The sequence below is a fragment of the Neovison vison genome, chromosome 12 (genome assembly GCF_020171115.1).
Source record: "Neovison vison isolate M4711 chromosome 12, ASM_NN_V1, whole genome shotgun sequence".
NCBI lineage: Eukaryota > Metazoa > Chordata > Mammalia > Carnivora > Mustelidae > Neogale > Neogale vison.
Window position 1 is genome coordinate 75,762,236 of NC_058102.1, and position 26,969 is coordinate 75,789,204.

The following is a 26,969-nucleotide window of genomic DNA, read 5'->3' on the forward strand; positions in this document are numbered from 1 at the left end:
AATCTAATATATAAGCATTAAAAATTGATACCCTCCAGAAGAAGAACCACAGAATACTCTAAATAATCTTGAGAAGCTGAATATCACATTCTATAATTAATGTGTTCATTATACACATTATGCACGTGCAGCGATGAATGTATAAAAACCCCAATAAGAAGCAAATAAAATATTAACAGTGGTTAAATCAGGATGGCTTCATATAACTGGTGACTTTCATTTCATTTTTTAAACTGTTCAATATTTCCCAAGTTTTCTGTAGTGACATCTATTAAAATCAAGAAAAAAAAAATCACTTGGGCGCCTGGGTGGCTCAGGTTAAGCCTCTGCCTTCGGCTCAGGTCATGATCTCAGCGTCCTGGGATCGAGGCCTGCATCGGGCTCTCTGCTCAGCAGGGAGTCTACTTCTCCCTCTCTCTGCTTGCCTCTCTGCCTGCTTGTGTCTCTCTCTCTCTCTATTTCAAATAAATAAATAAAATCTTTTAAAAAAAAAAAGAAAAAAAAATCACTATCCATTCAGTTCTAAATTATAGATGGAAAAATATAAAATATCTGCCACATGCATATATTCAGGTCACAACTGATAACCCCAAGGAGAGAAGGGGTCTGAGGGAATGTAATTTGGTGTGAAAATTATCAAGACAAGGTAAAAGGAAAAGAATCAAAGAAACTTTCATGTTGTCCAAGGCAACTGGAGCTTGCCACTAAGTTCTCATTCTGGAGATGGCACATTGAAGGGCAACTTCATACTTGGAAACCTAGACTAGCTTTTTCATACCTCGAATGCTTTATTATTATTAGGTTCAATTCTCCTAGTCCAGATTTTGCAAATTACACAAATAAGATAGTAATTAGTTATCTATTACTTCGTAGCAAATTACCACTAAAGTCAGTGGCTTAAAACAGTAATTATTTATTATCTCAAACATTTTTTGATGTCAGCAGCAGCTTAGGAGGTGGTTCTCGAAGCATTTCTCATGAGTTTGCAGCCAGTATGTCAACCTGGGCATCTCAGAGCTTGATCAGAGTTGCAGGATCTGCTTCCAGGAAGGTTCACCTTATACGGCTACTAGCAGAAGGTCAATGTGGTCTCTCTAGAGGGCTGCCAGATTGTTCTTACAACCTGGCAGCTAACGTCCTCAGAATGAATAATCCAAGTAAAACAGCAAAAAAGGAAGCCCCAACAGCTTTTATAAGCTAGTCCCATAAGATGCATACCAATACTCCTACTTTAAACTCTTTGCTAGAAAGTCATCACTAAGTATAGGCCATGCTCAAGGGAAAGGGAATTAGACTTGACCTCTGAAAGGGAGGAAGGATATAAAAAAATGTGGATATATTTAAAAAATACAATAATTTCAGCATGCACGTTTTTATCTGAACAAACATAAGTGACTGGTAATTTGTAAATAAAATTTGTTGAATTCTGTATACTAAGCTGTACATTAAAATATTTATATATATTAGGCATTTTCTATGACAACCCTAAAAAAAGTAGATAAAATATTGTCATTATTCCCACTTTACAAAAAAAAAAAAAAAAAAAATTAAGGCACTGAGACTTTAGTGTGCCCCCAAATTACTTAATACAAATGAGAGGGCCAGTATTTGAATTCATAAAGTCTAAAACTTCAGAGCCTAATTTCTTTTTTAAAAAATATTTTCTTTATTTATTTGAGAAAGAGAGAGAGCAAAAGCACAACTGGGGGGAGGCAGAGGAAGAGAGAAAGGGAGAAGCAGACACTGCACTGAGCAGGAAGCTCGATGCGGGTGGATCTTAGGCCCCTGGGATCATGACCTGAGCTGAAGGTAGACGCTTTTATAAGCTAGTCCCATAAAATGCATACCAATCCAGGCACCCCCAAGAGCCTAATCTCTTAACCACCATTATGCCACCATGTTTTGAAATCCTAAGCATTCTGAAAGACAAGAAATCTCAGGAAACCAAGGCAGATGTTAACAACCACTTCAATTTTGCCATTTGTGTGAGAGGGATATACACCCACTTTTTCCTTTTAATTTTGTCTTTCATTCAATTTTTAAAAAATTAACTCACCATCATGTAAATTTTTAAAAACATAAAAATAATAAAAACCTCTCATAATACATACTAAAAGATATTCTTATAGTTTTATATTATAAAATTGGTTACATTGATTGAAATTATAATTTAAAAGTTCAATATTTAGCACAAAGCAGTTAATGATTGCTTTAGATGTTAATCTGAGCTGACCTATCTAACTTTCCTTTAAATAAAATTTTACAGTATTCTTTTCCCTTGGTAAGCTATGAAGCTAGTTAAAATTAACACTCATTATTGATTTTGAGCAAGTAAAAATGTATTATATATATGCCTTAGGGGAAGAATACAAACCAGGATGGTTCTGAGCTACTTTTTCATCATCATTTTACCATTTTTAACTAAGGGTTTTTATTTCTAGAAATTAATATATTTTCTCTATTCCTATGGAACTGAAATTACAATAAGGTCACCATTTTTCTCACCATATCATTTCTTAGTGGAAAGATAGTCATTGGATGCTCTATTCATCATTATGGAATATTTAAAGCACTGATTTCTGCATTAGTCCTCATTCCATAATAAATTGCTCTACGAATTCCTCATATGCTTTGGATGATAAGAACATATGACATAGAATTACACATTCTTTTTAATTTATACTTTGCATTATATCAGGATTATTTAAAATAATTTATAGCTATTAAAATGAAACTTTCCTCTTAATGACAAAGTTGTACTGAGTTATAAAAAGATTTTTTTCAGGTCTGTTTAAAAACTCATTTCACAAAATAATTACATATGTTAGTTACTAATTACTAACAAGCAATTAGTTTTTACTTGTTAAAACAAATTAACATAAGCTTATATGTGGCTCTAGAACAAAAGCAAAGAACAGGATATTTCTGAGAATAAGCGCATTCGATTTTGTTGTTTATTAATGAAGAGGGCAGCAGATGCCCTATTTTATATTTCCCTTTTAACTAACAACTGTCCCCATTTATAAAATAATGAATGTTAATTTGTAGAACACATAGAACATAAAGAACAGAATTCAGAATGAGCACTAATCCCACCACATAGTCTTAAATGGGGAGGAATGTCCATCTCTCATCCCTTTTCCCCTCCATTTGACTCCCTGAAGCCTTGTACTGAGGATTTAGATTCAGTTCCAAGAGAGAAGACTATGCAGTCTGTTGCTGCCTAGAGCCCAGAACACTTTCCAGCAGGGCTAACAAGATGACAGAACACTGAGGAGAAGCTCTAAGGAGTGGTCACTTTTCTCTTTGAAATGTATCCCTTGCTACCTAGAGGTTGCTTAGGTGGGGAAAAGCTGCAAGAAGTCTCCTTTTTATTCCATAAGCAAACATCTGTTGAGCTTCTATTTCATGCATACAGTGTTAAGACGCTTGGTTATTAAATCAGCATCCAGATAGAAGAAAAGACATACATATCAATACTAAATTGCGTAGATTTCTATAAATGGCCAAAGTAAGGGAAAAGTAGGCCAGCACTTCTAGAGCTCTAGCAGGAGAAATCAATTGGCCAGGTGTAAGTATTTCTCTATTGATCATGGCAGGAGACTTTCTTTAAAGGGTCACTGGCCACATGCCCATTATGAATACCTCCTCTGAAGCTCTACACTATTATATTTCGTTGTAACAACTTACGGAGTCATCAGAATCATAATGGGATGAGAGCAATGACTCCCTTTTACAAGCTTCATGCTCATTTTTTATTTCCTGTTCTTTTCCACTATGGAATATATGTACATGCTTATTCATATTTCATAGGAAAAGATAGGGTTTATCAGAGACCCTTTTGATTAACAGCAAAGAAAACATTAAAAATTACATTTTCCTGTTCAACTTTCAGCATGTGTGCTAGCTGTAAACTCACCAACTAGGGATTATTTAATATTTTAGAAGGCCTCCCTTGCTATCTGAAAGATTATCTGAACTTGGTGTGATAAATAAATATTTATGTATCTGTATCACAAATTGTTACCATGAAAATATGTGGGTTTGTTAGGATGACAGACTACATTAATTGTCAGACATGGGACTGGTTTTCCTATTTGCCATTTCAGCACCTATAAATCAATATATATTGCAGTTAGCAGAATATATATTGAGGTTAGCAGAATATATATATTGAGGTTAGCAGAATATTGTAGCAAAAAATCAAATCAAATATTCTCTCACTGAAGACCTACTTAACTCCTCTGCCTCACTTACCCCAGAAAACAAAAGTGCTTTGAAAAAAATTAATCGGTCAGTACAGTTAAAGTTCATTCATTAGCATCATCATTGTTGTCTTCAGCTTCAATTTAAGAGACGATTTTTCATACCCTTAAAGGGGTATGATCTCTACCCTGTAAGTATTTGAACTGGGTTCAAAGAATTGGTTAAGATGCAAATAATAGCAAAAAAATCCTTCCTTGGCAATAGATATTTGCATAGGTTTTTGTTACAAGAAATGAATTTGGAGGTAGGGAAAGCAGGAAAATAGAGGATTAGAGAGAGATAAAAGGAAAAAAATCACACACAAGGGTGAGAAGAAGTGTATGGAAGGAAAAATTAATAAACCTCATTTAGCTTAACATAATTATTCCTTTTCTTAAGCTTTAAAATAGCTCATGACCTTTTTCCTGAGGCACTTAAGACTTAGCATCACATGAGTGATTCTCATGGTTTTGTAAGTTTCTGGGAGATTTTAATTCTCTAAGACACAACAAAATCCCAACAGATACTCATTTTTATACAACATTGGGAATGTGGCATGTGGGCTAATTCATGGAAGAAAGAATTACAGCCTCTAGCAACCTTTCTTGCAGTTGCGTGCACAATGGAACAGAAAAGCAGGGAAAAGTATAGAAATAAAAATGTAAAAATACTATTCTGAAAAGATATTTAAGGAAGCTTAATCATATAAAAGTTCTGGATGTGTATGTGTGTGTATCACAATCCATATTATACCACGGCGTAAATAAAGCACATATCTGAGAAGTGGGATTGATTATAGGCACTATTATAAAATGTGCTTTAGTAGCAGTTAAAGCACATGTATTCTATAATGAGACTGATCTGGGTTCAAGTCCTGTCCTCTGGAATCTCCTGTCTTCTGGAATCCTGGCTCACTCCTGCTAAGCTGCTGACCTGAATTGCACAACACTTGGGCGGGCACTCTTCACTGTATTCAATATGAGCAGCATTTGCTAGAGTAGTGCTATGTGATAGTCAAGACATACCTACCATGTAGAACCTTTAGGAAGATTATGTAAGAAAGGGACTGAAAAGTATTTGGCTTCATACTCAGTAACTACTCAATAAATGGTAGTATATTGTTTATTTTTCTGTTTTGCTTGAGAACTTTAAAAAAATCTCTATGATTATGCATTGCTTTTGTAACAAGAATAAAAACAACAAAGGCCTACAAGAATAATGGGGATGGAAGAGGTTACTTCTGAAATGTATAGAGGGTAGGAAGGCACTTACAATAAGAACAGCTAGAATTTTTCCAAAATGATAGCCAACCATTCCTATATTGATTTTCCCATTATTTTATCAGAAAGTGCAGGGAGAGTAAGGCTGACCGGATCTGTAAACATTAACTGTCTGGAGTTTATTTTGAGGGTAGGATGTAGTACATTGCTTATCTAAAATCACACAATATGGACTAGATCTCTATAAAGGAAATATTAGGGGCGCCTGGGTGGCTCAGTGGGTTAAAGCCGCTGCCTTCGGCTCGGGTCATGATCCCGGGGTCCTGGGATCGAGCCCCGCATCGGGCTCTCTGCTCAGCGGGGAGCCTGCTTCTTCCTCTCTCTCTGCCTGCCTCTCTGCCTACTTGTGATCTCTGTCTGTCAAATAAATAAATAAAATCTTTAAAAAAAAAAAAAAAAAAAGAAATATTAACTAGGTGACTATTTATTCCAGTCGTATCTACTCCATTATACTGAAATCATAATTAGCTATAGCCATAATTACTGTTTCACATTAAAAAATAATTTAGCCATAACTATTCCTTTATATTTGAAAAGAAATGCCATTTTCTTAGATGGTAGATTAAGACAGGTACACATTCTTTTTTTTTTTTTTTTTTTAAGATTTTATTTATTTATTTGACAGAGAAAGCAAGAGAGCACAAGCAGGCAGAGCAGTAGAGGGAGAGGGAGAAGCAGACTCCAGACCAAGCAGGGAGCCCGAGGCGGGGCTCGATCCCAAGACCCTGGGATCATGACCCAAGCCAAAGGCAGATGCTTAATAACTAAGCCACCCAGGCCCCCTCAGGCACACATTCTTTGAGATAGCCTCCCACGGAGAGGTGATGGTTTCTTGGAAACTGGGCTGGCCTTAGTGACTTGCTTGACCAAGAGATATTAGCAAAAACAGCTTTCTGAGATTTCTAATGTTATAGTATAAAGAGCCCTACAGTTTCTGCCTCAGCCTACTAGAGTATAGGATACTCACTCTGGGGAAGCTGGCTGCCATGTATGAAATCTGACTACCAACTCATGGCCATACTGTGATGAGGTCCATGATAACCACATGGATGGACAGGTTATAGGTAGAAAAAGGGAGAGATGTCCAGGCAACCCAGCTACTTCAGTCATCCTACCTTAAGCATCAGGTAACAGCAAAGAAGTCATCTTAAGGGACATATTAACCCCTGAGACGTGACATGGAGAAGTACTGAGTCATCTAACCCACAGCAGAATGATGCCCAGATACATGCTTCTAGTTGAATAACTCCAGCCACCTCTAGCCAATCAAGTCATCTTAGGTAAGGTCCTAGACATCTTGAAGAAATACACCATCTCCCATTGTATTCTGCTTAAATTCCTAACCCCCAAATCATGAACATAATGGCTACATGACTGACTCTAGTGTTGAACTGTAGTCACTACAGTAGTGAACCAATATGAAAAGATCCAACAAATTATTTTTTTTCAAGAGATCAAATCCTTGATATGTGTGCTTACCAAAGCAAATTCATGAGATATCCTTCCATCTGGCGGCAGTTTTGCACCAAAGCCTAGAGCTGGGAACATTTTATCACTGTCGTAATCTTGAACGATTTCTCCCACTGCTTTCAGTGCCATTCCATAGGCGTTCAGCTGGTAAGGATTCATGTAGTGGAGAGAAGTGGGCTGGGCAGGGTTGCCTGATGACAGAAAAAATATTTCAGACATGACTGATCAGGCTAAAGATGTCGTTTTTTTGGATAACATTTTTCTTGATGCCTATTTCGGAATGAAATACCTAAAATTATATTTTCTGCTACATCCATACTGTGTCAAATAATTTCTTTTTGGATGGAGATTAACATAGAAATACTTATTACATTATACGAGACATGCAGAAGGCTTTCCAAAGATATGCCAAAGCATATGCACATTTTTTCAAAAATTATTCCCCATTGTCAGTGCCACAGGCTATTCCCGAATCTCACTTACAGAAGAAGTATTAAAGTACTTTTGTTAAATTGATTTTAGAGTCATCATTGTTTCAAAAAAATCATGTGCCTTTAGCTTGAACCCTTATGCTTATAATTAGAGGACTATGAAGTCTTCCTGAAGTTCTATTACAAAAATAAATTGAGTATTTGTGAAATATCTCAATTTAATCACTTAAAAAGGAAAGCATAGTGATTTTCAAATTCAAGCTAATTAAATATCTATACCTGAAAAATGATTCAGCGTATCTAACTAGACATTAAAGGAGGAGCCCAGTCCAGTCTTGCCATTTCCAAGGCAACACCTACAAAATGTCTGCAATAAATCCTACCAGTGTTTACCAGAAGCACAAAATGAGATTATGTGTGTGGAAGTGATTAAAAATAATAAAGCACCATAGAAATGTAAGGTTTAACTGCAACTGTTATTACTGTCTGGGTCAGCCACAAGGTTCTGAAATTTCAATATCTTATACTATAAAGGATGTTGCATTTGAATAGAGATGAATAGGAGAGAGAAAGTAATGTTAAGTGCTAGCACTCAAACACATGGAGATTCACATTGAGTTGCCCTAATTACCAGCACAAAGGCTGCTTGAAAGTCCATTTAGTTTCTTAAGTGAAAATGGAAAGTTAAATGGAACTTGTAATAGCATATAAAGCTCAATTCTACATTAAAACATTGCCTGAAGGAGGAAAGCCTCAGGGCACACAGTTCTTTTCTGATAAGAAAAAAATAATAACAATAAGCACTTGAGATCCAGAAAGAAACAAAATTAAGGAGCGATCTCCCCTTGGTGTATAATACATATAATTATACACAGAACATTTCTGGTCTAAAAATAATGCACTGCATAAACGCATTTCTATTTCCAAAGGGTTACCAGCATTCAAGGGTTAGTTCCACATGACAAAATTTCTGAAAAAGTATCTTCTGACCAAATGGCCTTAACATTCATTCCCCTCGATTTGACTGAACTTTGGAAAGGGTTTTTTCGTAACTAGAGGTTCCTGACCTTCCTTCCTTAGAACCTTTGCTTTAGAAAACTTGCAACTGTAAATTCTCTCTCAGCCATCTTTGAGATGTAAATCTACAACCCAGAGGGCGCTCTTTCTCGGACCGGAGAGCCATTCTGTTGAAATGTACTTAGGGACAAAGTGCGAAAGTGGGAGCCCAACTTAAATAAGTGTTAATAAGCAAACGGACCAATGTCCCCTCTAATGTCCCTTAGCATTTTTCCATTAGATCATGGCAGTATATAAAATCCCTCTCACCTTTTATTTTGGAGTTCATTTTTCCCCTTATATGGCAACAGCCTTGACCTCTGGAAACAGTCCTGAATAAATTCTTCTTTGCCTGTTTAAATTATCTGGTGCAATTTTGCAATGACACTTTCTTCTGAAGTTAGAATTTTTGCACTTGATCGAAAGGCCCACTGGAGCCATGGGGGAGCAACATCATTACTTGACTAAGTCACTGTTTAACGTAACTCTCAAATATAAGAATTTTACCCAATGGCTGCAATATGGCAACTAAGTCTATTTCACAAAGAAAAATGTAAGTTAAAATTAAATACAAATATCACTCATACCACAGCATGTCTAAGCATTTTTGCGTATCATGCATAGCATGGCTGGATCCCACCCATGCAAAGACATTGCCTTGTCTCTTTCCAGCATCTTCATCAGACCATCTCTGCACTGTATCACCCATGGTATCTTCCTTCCTATCTCTATCTCTCAAGTTGCCACCCAGTTCCTGAAGTGAATCTACTCCCCTCCAGCTTGTGTTTTACTTGCTCCAGAAAGCCTTCCTTGCTTACTCCAACCCTTATTGTCTTTACTCTCTTACTTTTAGGACGCTTATGCTGTGCACCACAAAATATGGCAATTAAAAATCGGCCACATTGACTGTCCATTCCTTGAGTCTGGGACCATGTTTGTGCCACCTCTGTATCTGCAACAATGCTTATGAAGAATGAACTTGTAGTAAGTTGATAACATTGGGACCCAACTAATATCCATGATAATTATAATAACATGGGATCTAACACATGTATTAAACACTTCACATCTTTCTTAACCTTTCAACAAACCTATGATATGGCTACTTTATTATACCCAATTCTCAGATTAAATAATTTACCCCTAATCACACTGTAAAAGTTGATAAAACCAGAATGTAAGTCTAGGCGATCTGATTCCATAGCCCTTATTCATAACTAGAACCCTATACTTAAGGATTTTGTAATATTTTAAACATTGAATATCATCAAACTTATCTCTGCTTTTGTTTTAGAGGTACATTATGCCTTTATTTAAAACACACTTGACTACACTCTTTTTAAAAAGTTGATTTAGATGTAATGAGACATAACTTAGAATTTAACCATTTAAAATGTATAATTCGGTGATTTTTAATATATTCACAGATAAGTACAACCATCACTCCAATTTTAGAACATTTTTATCACCTCAAAAAGAAACTGTATACCTATTCACTATCCCTCCCTTATCACTCCATCCAGCCCAACCCCAAAAGATGATTAATCTTTCCATCTCTATTAATTTGCTTATTCAGGACATTACATATAACTAGATTTACACAATATGTATTTTGTGACTAGCTTCTTTCACTTAGCATAATGATTTCAAGGATCAATAATGTCATAGCATGTATTGGTACTTCATATTTCATTCGCATTTACTGCTGAACAGTATTCTCCTGTATGAATGTACTACATTTTAAAATCCATTTATTAGTTGAGAAATATTTGGATTGTTTCCATAATTATGGCTATTATGTTGCTATCATCTTTTGTGTACAAGTTTTCATATAGATATACATTTTAATCTTTCTTGTGTATACATCTAGGGGTGGAAATGCTGGGTCATATAGTTACTCTATGTGTAGCAACTTGAGGAACCTCTAATGTGTTCTCTCAGGTGGCTGTATCACTTTACATTCTCACACACAGTGCATGAGGCTTCCAATTTCTCCATATCCTCACCAACACCTGTTATCTTTGGATGACAGTCATTCTCCTGGGTGTGACATAGTATCTCATTATGGTCTTGATTTGCATTTCCTGATGCCTACGTTTACTAAGTTATCTTTTCATGTGCTTACTGATCAATCATTTATACATCTTCTGTGGGGCTATGTTTATTCAGATCCTTTGCCCATTTTAAAATTGGATTGTCTTTTTATTGAATTACGGGTTCTTTATACATTCTAGGATACACGTCCCCCATGAGATATATGAATTGCTACTATTTTTCCTCACATTCTGGGGTTTGTCATTTCACTTAGTTCACTTCATAGAACTATGTTCTATGTGTTCTATGAAGTGTTCTATGTTCATATGTTCTATGTTCTATGAAGCATAAAAAGGTCTTGATTTCGACAATTCAATTTATTTATTTTCTTTTGTTGCTTATGTCTTTGTATCATACTTAAGAATCAAGTGTCAAATCCAAGGTCATGAAGGTGTATCCCTATGTTTTCATCTAACGGTTTGTAACATTAACCCTTATATTTAGGTCTTTGATCTACTTTGTGTTAATTTTGTGGTTGATATGCGAAAAATGTCCAACTTCAGTCATTTGTACGTAGCTATCTTATTGTCCTAGTTTTGTTACGTTGAAAAGATTATTCTTACTCCATTGAATTGTCTTGGTACTCTTCTGAAATCAGTTAACCTTAGACTCGGGTTTATTTCTGGAATCTCCGTTCTATTTGGAGCTATATAACTATCTTTACACCAGCACCATGCTTTCTTTGCTACTCTTGTTTTATGTAGTAACCTTCAAAAATGGGAAGTACGAATAGCCCCAATTTGTTCTCTCTTTTCAAGTCTGCTTTGGCTCTGAGTCCACATGAATTTCTGGGGCATCCATTTATGCAAAACAGGTCTTTCAGGTTGTTTGTTTTATTTTATCAGGCTGTTTTATTTTATCTTATTATTTTTTATTAACATATAATGTATTATTTGTTTTAGGGGTACAGATCTGTGAATCATCAATCTTACACAATTCACAGCACTCACCATAGCACATACCCTCCCCAATGTCCATCATCCAGCCACCCCATCCCTCCCATTCCCTCCACACCAGCAACCTCTTTCAGGTTTTGAATGAGATTGCATTGAATCTGCTGACTGCTTTGAGAAATGTTGCCCTCTTAACAGTTGAATTTTCCAGTCCATGAAAATGGCATATTTTTCTTTTTTTTTTTTTAAAGATTTTATTTATTTATTTGACAGAGAAAGATCACAAGTAGGCAGAGAGGCAGGCAGAGAGAGAGAGAGGAGGAGGAAGCAGGCTCCCTGCTGAGCAGAGAGCCCGATGCGGGACTCGATCCCAGGACCCTGAGATCATGACCTGAGCCGAAGGCAGCGGCTTAACCCACTGAGCCACCCAGGCGCCCGAAAATGGCATATTTTCCCACTTACTTAGATCTTTAATTTATTTCAATCTTTTTCAGAATACAATTTTTAGAGTATAAAGTTTACACCAGTTTGTTAAATTTATTCCTAAGTATTATGTTCTTTTTGATACTACTGTGAATGAAATTTTCTTTTTTTTTTTTTTTAAGATTATTTATTTATTTATTTGACAGAGAGAGATCACAAGTAGGCAGAGAGGCAGACAGAGAGAGAGGAGGAAGCAGGCTCCCTGCTGAGCAGAGAGCCCGACGCGGGACTCGATCCCAGGACCCCGAGATCATGACCTGAGCCGAAGGCAGCAGCTTAACCAGAGAGAAAGGGCGAGAGAGCAAGCACAGGCAGACAGAATGGCAGGCAGAGGCAGAGGGAGAAGCAGGCTCCGTGCCGAGGCGACAGAGCAAGCACAGGCAGACAGAATGGCAGGCAGAGGCAGAGGGAGAAGCAGGCTCCCTGCCGAGCAAGAAACCGGATGCGGGACTCAATCCCAGTACGCTGGGATCATGACCTGAGCCGAAGGCAGCTGCTCAACCAACTGAGCCACCCAGGCGTCCCTGAAATTTTCTTTTTAAGTCTCAGATTGTTAACTGGAAGTGTATAGAAAATGAACCGACTTTTATATACTGATATTTTATCCTTCAATCTTGCTAAGTGTATTTGTTAGTTTTAATAGATTTTTAGGGAATTCTTTGGGATTTTTTATATATAAGACTATGTCATCTGCATAATTTAACTTCCTTCTTTCCAATCTGGATATTTTAAATTTCTTTTTCTTTACTAATTGCTAGGGCCACAACTTCCAGTACAATGTTGAATAGAAGTGGAAAAGGAGACATTCTTGCCCTATTTCTCATTTTAGGCTGGATGAATTAAGCTATGTTAGGTATGGTTTTTTTATATTTTCCCTTCATAAGGCTAAAAAGTAAACTTCTATTCCTAGTTTGTTAAATGTTTTTATCCTGAAAGTGTGCTGGACTTTCCCAAATGCTTTTTTCCACACCAACTGGCAAGACCATGTGATTTTTACATTTTCTTCTATTGACATGGTAAGTTCTTTGATTTTTTAATATTCAGCCAACCCTGCATTCCTGAGATAAATTTTACTTCCTCAGAGTGTGTAATTTTCTTTGTATGTTGCTGGATTCAGATTGGTAGTGTTTTGTTGAGGACTCTTATATTCATATCCATAAAAGAAACTGATCTTCAGTTATTTTTTTCTTTGTTACAGCTTTGGTATCTAGCTAATACTAACCTCATAGACTGAGTTGGGAAGTATTCTCTCCTCTACTATTTCTTGGAAGAATTTGTGAAGAATTTATATCAATTCTCTTTAAATATTTGTAGAATTCACTAGTGGAGCTTATCTGGACCTGGACCCAAGTAAGTTTTGTGGATAGTTTTTTTATTATGAATTCAATCTCTTATTATAGGCTTTTCAGATTGTCTGTGTCTTCTAAGTCAGTTTCAGAAGTCTGTGTCTTATTATTCAATAGATTCCTGCTCTTCTAGTTGTTGTGCTAATATTCATCAGTGAACAAAAGCTAGTATTTTAAACTTTAGGTTTTTAGACTTTAGGTTTTATTTCTGTGTTTTGTATTTTACTGAATAAAATACACGAATAAAAATAATTAACTTGTTCAGGAAATGACAGATGCTGGCAAGGCTGTGGAGAAAGGGGAACTCTCCTACACTGTTGGTGGGAATGCAAGCTGGTGCAATCACTCTGGAAAACAGCATGGAGGTTCCTCAAAATGTTGAAAATAGAACTACCCTATGACCCAGCAATTGCATGACTGGGTATTTACCCTAAAGATACAAACGTAGTGATCCGAAGGGGCACGTGCACCCAAATATTTATAGCAGCAATGTCTACAACAGCCAAACTATGGAAAGAACCTGGATGTCCATCAACAGATGAATGGATAAAGAAGAGGTGGTATATATACACAATGGAATACTATGCAGCCATCAAAAGAAATGAAATCTTGCCATTTGCGACAATGTGGATGGAACTAGAGGGTATCATGCTTAGCGAAATAAGTCAAGCGGAGAAAGACAACTATCATATGATCTCCCTGATATAAGGAAGTGGAGATGCAACATGGGGAGGTTAAGGGGGTAGTAGAAGAATAATGGAACAAGATGGGATTGGGAGGGAGACAAACCATAAGTGACTCTTAATCTCACAAAACAAACTGAGGGTTGCCGGGGGGAGGGGGGTTGGGAGAGGGGGGTGGGGTTATGGACATTGGGGAGGGTATGTGCTTCGGTGAGTGCTGTGAAGTGTGTAAACCTGGAGATTCAAGACCTGTACCCCTGGGGATAAAAATACATTATATGTTTATTAAAATTAAAAAAAATAAATTAAAAAAATAATTAACTTGAAATCAGAGTGTTGGAGAATATACTTAACATGTAACCAAAGGTAAGTTAAATTACATTTTAATTTCATCTCTGTTCTTAACTCTAGTATTAACAAGCCAAGATGTTAGTTAGTAAAATGATTTTCTGGATCCGAGTTTCCTCATTTGTATAACAGGACAGTTAGAGTAAGTGATCTTTAAGGTTCTTCCTTAGCTAAAAATGCTATTATTTTGTGAAATGTGACTCAAAGTGCAAGAAATGTGAGGTGAAGAGAAAAATAATGTAAGGGCCATAAGCACAATAAGTAATTTGGGGGAAAAACAACTAGATAAATATAACTGATGGCAAGTTCTGATAAAAATTAAATAATGAGATTCATGTTTTTATAGTAATTCAAATTTGTATCATACAAAGTTACTTCAAAATAAAATTTTAAAAGTTCACTATCTTTTCTTTCTTGAAATGTTTGATAAACAAATTATGACTATCTATACAAAAGGTATTATATAGTAATTCCCAGAATTAAATATAAATGTGTTAAAATGAGTAATTTTTAAAAATAGTCTAGTAAAAATGAAGTGAGCTGCATGAAGTATACGTATCTTAATTACACTTTTGTATATTAATACACACAAAAGTACTATAAAATAAAGATAATGTAATAAACTTCAGCATTACAGTTATGTATGAAGATGAAGGGAGGGTCAAAGAAGTGGGGCCAAAGTACACAGTGGGCTTAACTAGATCTCAATTTTCTTTTAAAAATTTCTGAAACAAAAATTATAACAACTCAATATTTATTAAATTTGAATGGGACTATTAGCCATTTTTCCCCATTTCTTCTAGTTATTTGTATACCTAGTTCATAATAGTGAAAAGAAAGGAAAAATGACCTAAATTTTATATGACACACTTCAGAAATATATAAATATAGGAATAAAATATCTAACCTCATGAAAATAAATATATTTCAATTAATTACTGGTATTTTGTACTAGTGATAGTTATAATACTCACCATTTGATGCTGTAAAATCAATAGCCACTGTGAAATTGATTTGTGTTCTAGAATATAAGTAAATAAGAATCATTAGTAATTAATCTCATAGAAAAGAGTTTGATTTCCATTTGTGTTACCAAATTTTTTAATTTCCTAAGTGTTATTATTAACAGGGATATTCAGTACACACTGGATAGCATCAGGATAGGCAGTTTTAGAAGGTAAAAACTGGGCAGGATATCTTTACAATCATACAACTGTAAAATAAGAAAGTGTCAGGAATAAAAAGAGCTCCTATTTGGGAACACAATAACTAAGTGAGGGACTCATAATAAAGAAGTCAAACAGCAAATAATGATTTGCCAGTCTCCAATGTCAGCATTTACTATCAATTTGCTTTTAAAACCATTCTGCAGTCATTGTTGAATCATTCTACCCTTAGAAGTGAGGCACAGCTAAAATCATCTCTAATAATTTCACTTCTTAAACTAATTCTTTTCACAACACTGAACATACAGGATTTTCTTCTGCTTTCTTCAGAAATGAGGTATTTCAGATACTGATCCATCCCTAGTACTCACAGCATTCCTGTGTGTGTGACTTTATAGACATAGATAATTATTTATATAGATGATGTTGACTATATGTAATATAAATTTTCAGCACATGGTAGGTACCCAAAATTATTTTACTGGGTTAGTTCTTTCATGTTCTTTTTTATTTTAGGATAGAAACTGAAGAGGTAGCATTTGCACAAAAAAAGTAAACTCATTTGGATACATCTCCAACTCCTATATATAATTCCACTTCTTTATTACCAAAAAAGTCAAAAACAAAAAACAAAACAAAAAAAAAAAACAAAAATAAGCAACAATGATATGATTACTGGGATAACCTGCAATCACATCTAATTCAAAAAATAATTTAAAAAGTCATTTGAAAACATGAGTACTATAGATCACCTTATCTTTAGAAATAAATTACTTTTGGCACATTGCACAACTTAACACTTCATAGTTTGGAACTGCTATTTACATGGTGTTGATGACGATGAAACAATGATGGGTACTAGAGCAATTACCCTTGTAATTCTCTTAGTATAATTTATAGTATATTTCCTTCTTTCTCTAGAAATTCAGTTTTAAAATCCCTAAATACTACTCAGATATTGAAACAAATTCTCACACCTCTTTCTTCCCCCTAAGGAATGTACAACCTTTTGTGCCTTATGTTTAATAAAATCTAATATAGATTCTCTTTAGAGCTATAAGGTAATTTTTTCCTCACAATAGAAATTAGGTTTATAGGCTAAGAATAGAGGCTAATTTGGAGCATACCACTACCCAGTATGAACCAAAAGGAGTTAAAAACTCTTAGAAAAAGAATATAATGAGACATTTGGGAGAACATTTTGAGATAATCAATCCCTTTGAGGAACTGAAAAGAACAGTCACCATCAGCACATTGCTTCGTCATCCTACTGCTAGGGAAAGAAGCCACTGTAACAGAGGGTGGTAAGGTGTATCAGAAAGGGTACAGCTTTTGAGTCTGAAAAAACAGGGGTAGAATTACAGCAACTCAGTTGCTGACATTAGCCAAGTTTCCAAAATTCTCAGAGGTCAGGTGCCTGGCACATGACAATAACAAGAACTATAGAAAAACTAAATGAAATATTATACTATATATATTTATATATGTGTATATATGTAACACATTATATAGATTATATATTATAAGCATATAAAGTATGCTTTTACATAGCTTTTACCAACTACCTTCATAGTAATTTTTAAAGGTAATATTATTCTCCTTCTATAGACACTGAAATCTATGCTCACAAAACTTAATTAAGTTTTGACAGGAGTAATAAATGCCAGTATTGAAATTTGAATTCACATCTAACCTCCAAGGCCATATTCATAAACTCCATACTACTCTAGTTCTATAATTAAATATCTGTAAGCTGCTTGACTATAATAACATAATAAAATATAGTAATTATTATGTCACAAACATAAAAATGATACTATACGAATATCCTTAATGATAAGAATGCCAGGGCACATTCTTGTGCTTGGGCAAATTAGGCTCTGTATCAAGTATGTTGTTAAATATATAAATCACAAAATTTTCAGTACAAATGCCTTTTTATATTAATTTTTTCAAATGACACCTCTTTAGAAATGAAAACTCTGGGCTTCAAAAGCCTATGTTTTAGCACATTATAAGGTCAATTTAGGAGCTGATTCTTAGGTTCAATCTCCCTTAGGCTGTAGGGATAGATACCTTGTCTTGATTCAACTGTCTCTTGCAACTGGGTCTGCACAATCCTTTGCCAATATTGGAACCTCACTGTATTTACTGGGTGAATCAATGCATTCATTTTATGATTGCTTCTAATATGTTCTCCAGGATAGCCTAAGATGTGCAGCATAACCACCAACTTCTAGAAGCATTAGTTGCAGATACAAAATTTCAATAATCAGAGATACAACGGTCCTTTCAAAGCCAAAGTTCTGCCTAGCAAAATTATAAGGGAAAGGTATGGCTACCAACTAAAGAACTGTTCTGTACATAAAAATTTTAAAAGAGAGGAGATACTTATTATTAAACTACCTCACTGAAACCTCTAGCTAACAAAATGTCTAGCTAGCTAAATCCTAATGTATAAAACCAAGCAGATTAGGTACCAAAAACTCATGAAGAATTAACAAGAAGAGAAAATTTCAAAACAGGAAAAAAAGGAAGGAAAAATCAAAGAGAGGGGTTCTTATAATACCATTTGTGTTTTTCCATTTAAAACAATTACATTCAACATGTATTGAGCATCTTTTTTAAAAATCATTTTTTGTCTTTAAGATTTTATTTTTATTTGAGAGAGAGAGGAAGTGAGAGAGAGCATGAGAGGGGAGAAGGTCAGAGGTAAAAGCAGACTCCTGGCGGAGCTGGGAGCCCAATGCCGGACTCAATCCTGGGACTCCGGGATCATGACCCGAGGTGAAGGCAGCAGCTTAACCAACTGAGCCACCCAGGTGCCTCTACTGAGCATTTTCTGATTGCCTAGCACTGCGGTAAGAAAATAGGAGCAAACCAGAAATTATTCCTGAACCTCAAGAACTTACAATTTCAGCTTTCTACTATTAAAAGCAATGACAAAAACAGCACAGAGGTTTATCATTGAATTCGTAATCAATAGTGTAACCTAAAACGCAACTGTGCATTTACTGTGGCTAACAGCTTACTCATTCCCATGATCCCCAAGTTTTCATTCATATTATAATGTGTATTTGCTGTATCAAGTGTCACGTTCTATGTTATTCTGAAAATATTAACAAATAAGTCTTTTTTTTGTTGTTGTTCTGTTTTGTTTTTGTTTTTTTGTGAGAGACAGAGAGACAGAGAGACAGTGCACATGCAAGCGGGGGCAGGAGTGGAGCAGGGCAGAGAGAGAATCTGAAGCAGGCTCCATACCCAGTGCAGAACCCTAGATGGGGCTTATCTCCCAACCCTGAGATCATGACCTGAGCTGAAATCAAGAGTCACTGCTTAACTGACTGAGACACCCAGAGGCCCCACTAACAAAAGTTTTAAAGAAAGTTGCTAGCAATACTATAACTTTAGGCTATACGACAGAGTTCTTGTAGATGTGGATAAATGATATGTGTCATAAAAGTAAACAAAACAAAACATCTTCAATGGTAATCCTATTACCCTTTTCATTCTTTAATATTGCACAAAGCCTAATGTTAGAGGGAAAAAAATCAATCATGCGTCAAAGTAAAAGATCTGAATTCACACAAGATGACTGCTGGCAGAATATTCATACAATGATCACATATTAAATCCTTGAAACATTCTGCTTAGGAAGTGTTTCTTTATTTGTCATTTTGCATTTTAGAAAGCAGACGAGCAGAATTTCAAAAAAAATCTAGATAGGAGTATTATATTCTAGTGTATAAAAAAGGCACGCCTGCCAAATTTCACAAGTTAGTAGTAACATCTCATGAGAATTCCCGATGTGTATGTCCTAACATTGCTAAAATTATACTTGGAAAATGTCTTCTTTTACTCTGCCATCTTTCCAAAAGCTATAAATGACAAATCAGATGTCAAGATGGAGGATTTAACTAGCAGAGAAAATCCATAGAAAACAAGTTTGTATGTCAAAGAATACTATACACGTGCTGCCTAGCCACATGTGCGTGCATGTGCACGCACATACACACACACACAGTAATCCCATCTTAGACAACTTTCCTCTGGCTGTCACCACGAATTAATTATTGAGAACTAACAACTGTGATGGGGGTGTGCAGAAGGACTGTTTGACTTTCTTCCCAATTTCAAATTCTGTTCAGCTGCATAAACTGAACATTATCAGTACGACAGACGAACTCTCACCATCCTTCTTTAAATTAATCTCGACAAACTCAGATTCAGATCCACTAGCTGTTGGAATTTTGAGCCTTTAGTTTAAATTGTGATGCCCGCTTAGCTCCAAGATTCCTCTTATTCTTGCCACACTGGCACCAAGACTACACTTCTTACTGGATATACTGACATGCGCTCTTGTTCTCACTTTGGTTCTGGAATTTATCCTGATCCCTGGTTTACTTGTTTCAGGCGCCATTATCCAGCCCGGTCCTTCCTACCCCCAGCTTTCCATGGGCTAACTCTTAAACCCTTTCCTTGCTTACCTTTTCTCTTTTTTCTTAAAGGTAGTTCAACTACCTAAAAGAGAACAAACACAATTGCCTGAATCCAAATTTTGCTGCATCTTCAAAATTCCTGCTTCCCATGCTCATAAACTACACACAGGATTAACTGTGAGCAGTGAGATCTAGAATAATAGAAAGCTTTCAGCTACACAAATGCAAATCCAAATATAAACACTTTCACCTACTTGCAACGTGATCTTAGAAGAGCTACTGAACCTCCCTTCAGCTCCTTTATAGTAAGTTTAAGATAATAAAACCTTACTTGGATTGTTGTTTTAAGGACAAGCACCTGTCCTTCAACAGGCACTCAATAAGCAGTTGTTATGCTTGTTATCACCATTATTGATGCTAGACTTTTGGAATCTAAGCTAGCATACTTCTTTGAAAACTGCAGTGCACGGTCCTGATCAAATTTCTGGACCTACCAGACTTTCAGGTTATTTCTGAGAACCTGACCCTCCCATGTCAGATTTCCTTCCCTTCACACCACCTGCTAAGGTCTCAACCTGCCCAACCCAAAACTGCGGCACAAATGATCTAACTTTGTTGGGAGGTGTTATCCAGGTACTTCCTCAAACAAAATCCCTTGGCATGAAGTCATTGTACACTTTGACCCCTACCTTGTTTTCTTTTCCATCCTTCCAAAAACAGTCTGGATTTCTGATGGGTCAGTGAAATGTCAAATGTCAGAATAAAAAGCAGCAAGACCAACGATGTGGTTCTTAACTATTTACACTAACATTCTTGCTCCTTACTAAATCTAGTTTTCATCAATTACAAAACCTTCATGCTTTCTCTGGACTCAGTATTTTTTTTTTTTTTAACACAGTAAGAGTGTTCCATATTACAATTTCACAAGGCCTTGTAGTTCAAGAGCTTCTTATCAAGAAAGGTATGCAAGGTGACCAACCTTTTTTCAAACCACTGATTTAGAAAATATCTTATAAGTGACATATCAAAATAAACAAATAAAACATCATCTCAAACAAAAAAAATATGCAAGCACTATCCAACAATCCCATTTAAAATGAGGTAGAGGCTAGGGGCACCTGGGTGGTGCCACCTGGGTGGCTCAGTGGGTTAAGCCTCTGCCTTCAGCTCAGGTCATGATCCCAGGGTCCTGGGATCGAGCCCCACATCTGGCTCTCTGCCCAGCAGGGAGCTAGCTTCCTCCTCTCTCTGCCTACTTGTGATCTCTCTCTCTGTCAAATAAATGAAAATTAAAAATTAAAAAGTAAATAAATAAAATGAGGTAGAGGCTGAAGAGGTAATAATCCCTAGTAGAAAGATTCTGAACTTTTGAATTACATATTGAAGTTGGAAACCCACCCTAGCTACTTAGCTAGTTGTGAGCCCTCTGCAAAACTTCCAAGCCTTTAAGTCCTAGTTTTCTCAAATAATGCATAGGTAACTGTTACACTGAAGAAGCCCTCTAATTAATAAAAATAAAACCCCCAAGTACCTGCTCGTAACAAATATTCTGCATGCTGGAGGACAAATCTTTTGAGCAATCCATGTCATCCTCTCCTGGTTCAAATTAATCCTTTCCTCTGTTGGGTCAGAGAGACAGTTCTCTCTCAGCATGAACATGTATTTCTCTTCCCTTAATTCTCCCCATAGTATTGGTCAGTGGAATGTCCAGGATGGGGTAATAAACTCCCAACCAGCGTAGGCAGGAGGAAGTGTGTTGTCTCTAGATGACCTAAAACCAATAAAGCAATCTTCTAATACTCAGTCTACATTTTATTATAACCATAAGCCAGCAACTCTAAGCGATGTTAAGTGATAAAACTCTCCTGTTCCACCACAACCTGCCCACTGGAAAGAAACTACTGTAGAGAGAATGTGGCTGCAAGTGCACACTCCAATCAGAAAACATAACCAAGAAACTGCCTGATACAAAACAGACTGTCAATATTTGTGCTAAATTAGTGCTAGTTCTGATGATGCAGTCTACATGCCGTTTTCCTGGACTCTGAAATAAATGGCTCTGAAAAAAAGTCATCTGAAAAGTAACACCAGCTGTCAGTAAGACCACACTTAAAAAGATCAATCTGGACATGTCTAGCCTTTTCAAGCCTGCATTTAAACATGCACAGAAACTTGTATCATGCATTAACCAAAACAAAGTTTATAAGTCTTAATATTTGTAAAAGTTTCCTTTCTAAATCAGTTTAGATGAGTGTAGTTTATATATGATAATACTCTGCGTGAATGTATTTATAGAAGGCAGAATGGCTTTGTTTTTATTAGATTTAGCCCCATTGAGCGCTGCGGGGTTTAGCTCTCCACTGATTTGATGAATGCAAAACACTTGGGTGCCACAACAAGAAGCCATATAAAAAATCCTAGACATGTATATTCTGTTTTCAAATAAGAAATTGGATTAGGAAAAAAAAAATACCTTACAGTGTTGTGTGTTCTGGCAAAATGTGCTCCCTGAGGCAACATATCTAATATAAAGCCACCAATTTTATAAAAGTAAAGCAAACATTTTACAACACCGCTGCACTTGCTTCAATTATTTTTAAGGGAAAGAAATCCTTATGGAGCTTGTTGATAACAGGACTTACTGATACTCAACTTACCCTTAAAATAACCAGTATCAAGAAGCCTACTTTTGCCTTTAAAATTAGCTTATAATACATAGGTCACCCTTTTTTTACCCCTCTCTCAGACTTCTTACTTCTTTTAAGTGGAATATAAACTTTTTATCTATAATTTCTCAAAAGTTGTTGAAACAGGGTGGAGTTTGGGTTGAGACTGGAATGGAAGGAATGTCTTGGCATTCCTCCATAGAGAAGTGAACTATAAGAAAATTACATTTACTGAATTCGTAAATTTTAATATATCTTTTTTTTCTCCATATCTCTGATAACTAGGACACTTACCACCACCAACATTATAAGATCAAATGAGATAAGACACAATGGAACTTTAAACAAACTCAAATTACTCAGAAAAACAGTAGCTAGCATTTATTGAGGGTTAACTCATTTACTCCACATAACCTATAGGCACTATTAATTTTATTCCTATTTCATATAAATGGAAATAGGTTATGATAGTAAGAGGCAGATGTAGGATTTGAACTAGGCAGTTCATGCCAGAACCCAAATTCTTGTTCACTACTATGCACTGCCTCCATTATCAGCAACTGACTTTTTGCAATTGACTTGACGCTGGCCAAATATTTACCTATTAATTTCCCAGAACTTTCCCACAGAGCAACTCGCCTATTAGCCTCTCTCCTGTGGTCCCTTGCTGCTAAGATGTGAGGCAGAAAAAAAACAGTCCCGCGTTGCTGCTGCCTTTTTTTTTTTTTTTTTTAAGATTTTATTTATTTTCTTGAGAGAGAGAGAACACGAGTGGAGGGAGGGCCAGAGGCAGAGGAAGAAGCAGACCTCCTGCTGAGCAGGGAGTCTGCCGCAGGGCTCAATCCCAGGACTACAACCTGAGCTGGGACTAGAACCTGAGCAGAAATCAGACACTTAACCAACTGAGCCGCCCAGGCACTCCCAGTACCCTGCTTCTAATCTTGATCTAATCTTGATTCTAGTCTTTCCTCCAAGACACTACAAACCCAGATATGAATTAAATGGAGGTAATTTCTGGCAGAGGCAACAGAAAGTCATTTTTTCTTCCCCCGGAAAACATGGTTCATCTGTTTTATTTGGTGACTGTGGTATGCATTGTGAAAAGAGGAATGTCACAAGATGATAAATTCTGAGAGAGACAGAAAGGTGCATTACCTAATTCAATGAATTGTCACTCTCTTTGTTTAAAAGTCCTATTTGTCATAATGTTTCATTATGCTAAGAGATTTGGAGGAAAGGGTGGAAAGTCAAGTTTAAAATGGCTTTCTCATAGGGGCGCCTGGGTGGTTCAGTCATTAAATGTCTGCCTTTGGCTCAGGTCATGATCCTGGAGTCCTGAGATCCAGGCCCCCATACCCCCCAGTTAGGTTCCCGGCCCAGGGGGAAGCCTGCTTCTCCCTTCTTCCTCTCCCACTCCCCCTGCTTGTGTTCCGTCCTTCGCTGTCTCTCTCTGTCAAATAAACAAAAAATCTTTTTAAAAAATGGCTTTCTCATTAATCTGGATTTATTCAGTGGCTACTTGGTGTCCAACTTCATAAAAATATTGTAAAATTGCCAGTATCTTTGAGAAGACAAGTCATATAAAGTGACAAATTAAAATGACACCAAGGAAACTAGCAACCACTCAGTATAAGTGGTAGGGACTTCTATAGCTCATCAGAATTAGCTGGATGAGAATTCAGGCTTTCTTTAGAGGAAGAAAAAGACAGTCCATAGTCCTGCAAGTTTCTAATACATTCAATAGTCTGATAAAAAGCACGGACTAGGGTTCCATGTTGACATGAAATTCTGGTTAACTTAGAGGGACTCAGTATGCAGAATTTGCAATCCGTTTCCCCCCCTTCATCTGCCACTTACAGAGATGTGTAAAACTTTACAGATATTTGTTCTTGGTTGTGTTAGTGGTAAAGAGTTTCATGAAGACTTAGGACACAGAGAGGACTTAGCCAAATTGGTATTTATGATTCTGCCCTGGGATGCTTATAGTGTATCTGTAGGGTCAATAGATCATTGAAAATACAGAAAAATTTTACAAATCTGCTTAAGTCAATAAACCCACTTTATAGATAATAAAAATTATAATAATGATAATGTTACTCTAAAGTAGACTCTTAGATTTCAGAACAGCCTATGATTTCATTTGTATCTGACACTGTTCTTACTAATAGTTATTGGGTACTCAAGGCCATATATTAAAGATTACTGAGTAAATATCTTTAGTTCCCAATTATATCAGACTTTTAATATTCAAAATTATTGCTTAATATACAAACAGAAATAACACAACCACTAGGATAAATGTACAGAGTGTAATTTTTAAAAAATGACCCCGGGGTCAACAGTCCAGCAGGGACAATCACTTTTTATTACTCTACAGTAGTCATCCTTTGTAGATACTATTCTTCTATTTAGAAAATAAAGCTCTTTATGACTTCAAGTCATAAAATACACCTTATGCTCCAGGGAAAGCATGGTACTGCTTAACCAAAAAAAAAGGAAAAAATAAAAAGAGAAAGCTCTAAAAATCAGATTTTTATTTCAGAGAATATTTGCATAAAAATTGGAACTTGGCTGATTTAGAATGCATCTGTCTCATCTGCTCACTGTATACCTGAATCCATAAACCTGATGATTGCAGCCAAACAGAATGTTTTAGCAACTGAGACTGTGAATGAAAAGTAACAAGCTAACAATACGGTGTCACAAACAATCAGGGTTATATTTTCATGTAAATATCTACATCAATAACAACTACAGTAATGGAAGCCCAGAATATCCAATACTAGAAATTAGTCTATAATGTTCCTTCGAATAGGAAGATATTAAAGGACTATGAAAACAATTTTATTTAGTATTTAAATGTGTTCATTCTTAACTCTGCATAATTTCTACTTGGATTCATGGGAAAACAAATAACAACATTTTTATAATTTTCTATTGAATTATTTTTCTGTGAGCTGAAACAAGAAGAGAGATGAAAATCTGAAGGCAATTCAAGAATTTCTTTCTTTTTTCCATTGGACATTCTTTCCTGCTTTGTCGAAGATTAGTTGACCATAGAGTTGAGGGTCTATTTCTGGGCTCTCTATTCTGTTCCATTGATCTGTGTGTCTGTCTTTGTGCCAGTACCATGCTGTCTTGATGATGACAGCTTTGTAATAGAGTTTGAAGTCCGGAATTGTGATGCCACCAACTTTGGCTTTCTTTTTCAATATCCCTTTGGCTATTCGAGGTCTTTTCTGGTTCCATATAAATTTTAGAATTATTTGTTCCATTTCTTTGAAAAAGATGGATGGTACTTTGATAGGAATTGCATTAAATGTGTAGATTGCTTTAGGTAGCATAGACATTTTCACAAAATTTATTCTTCCAATCCAGGAGCATGGAACATTTTTCCATTTCTTTGTGTCTTCCTCAATTTCTTTCATGAGTACTTTATAGTTTTCTGAGTATAGATTCTTAGTCTCTTTGGTTAGGTTTATTCCTAGGTATCTTATGGTTTGGGGTGCAATTGTAAATGGGATTGACTCCTTAATTTCTCTTTCTTCTGTCTTGTTGTTGGTGTAGAGAAATGCAACTGATTTCTGTGCATTGATCTTATATCCTGACACTTTACTGAATTCCTGTGCAAGTTCTAGCAGTTTTGGAGGGGAGTCTTTTGGGTTTTCCACATATAGTATCGTATCATCTGCGAAGAGTGATAGTTTGACTTCTTCTTTGCCGATTTGGATGCCTTTAATTTCCTTTTGTTGTCTGATTGCTGAGGCGAGGACTTCTAGGACTATGTTGAATAACAGTGGTGATAATGGACATACCTGCCGTGTTCCTGACCTTAGTGGAAAAGCTTTCTGTTTTTCTCCAATGAGAATGATATTTGCGGTTGGTTTTTCATAAATGGCTTTGATAATATTGAGGTATGTGCCCTCTATCCCTACACTTTGAAGAGTTTTGATCAGGAAGGGATGCTGTACTTGGTCAAAAGTCAAGCAGGAAAGAATGTCCAATAGAAAAAAGACAATCTCCTCAAAAAATGGGGTTAGGAAAATTGGACAGCCACATGCAGAAAAATGAAATTGGACCATTTCCTTACACTACACACAAAAATAGACTCAAAATAGATGAAGGACCTCAATGTGAGAAAGGAATCCTTCAAAATCCTTGAGGAGAACATAGGCAGCAACCTCTTCGACTTCAGCCACAGCAACATCTTCCTAGGAACGTTGCCAAAGGCAAGGGAAGCAAGGGCAAAAATGAACTACTGGGATTTTATCAAGATCAAAAGCTTTTGCACAGCAAAGGAAACAGTTAACAAAACCAAAAGACAACTGACAGAATGGGAGAAGATATTTGCAAACAACATATCAGATAA

The 26,969-nt window shown here is 36.1% G+C and overlaps 1 protein-coding gene across 2 annotated transcripts in view; it reads right to left on the reverse strand.

Annotated features, from left to right (window-relative positions):
- CPNE8 (copine 8) overlaps positions 1-26,969 on the reverse strand; it is a 219,592-nt gene that overhangs the window by 29,969 nt on the left and 162,654 nt on the right. The window contains exons 1-3 of one of the 2 annotated variants that reach the window (XM_044227149.1): positions 21,466-21,674; positions 15,304-15,350; positions 7,005-7,186 (exon numbers count right to left, since the gene is read on the reverse strand). In XM_044227149.1, the coding sequence (XP_044083084.1) occupies positions 7,005-7,186; positions 15,304-15,350; positions 21,466-21,593 (357 nt within the window). In that variant the 5' untranslated portion in view covers positions 21,594-21,674. Of the gene's footprint in view, positions 1-7,004; positions 7,187-15,303; positions 15,351-21,465; positions 21,675-26,969 lie in introns of those variants that run through there. The other variant, XM_044227148.1, reaches the window with a different exon arrangement.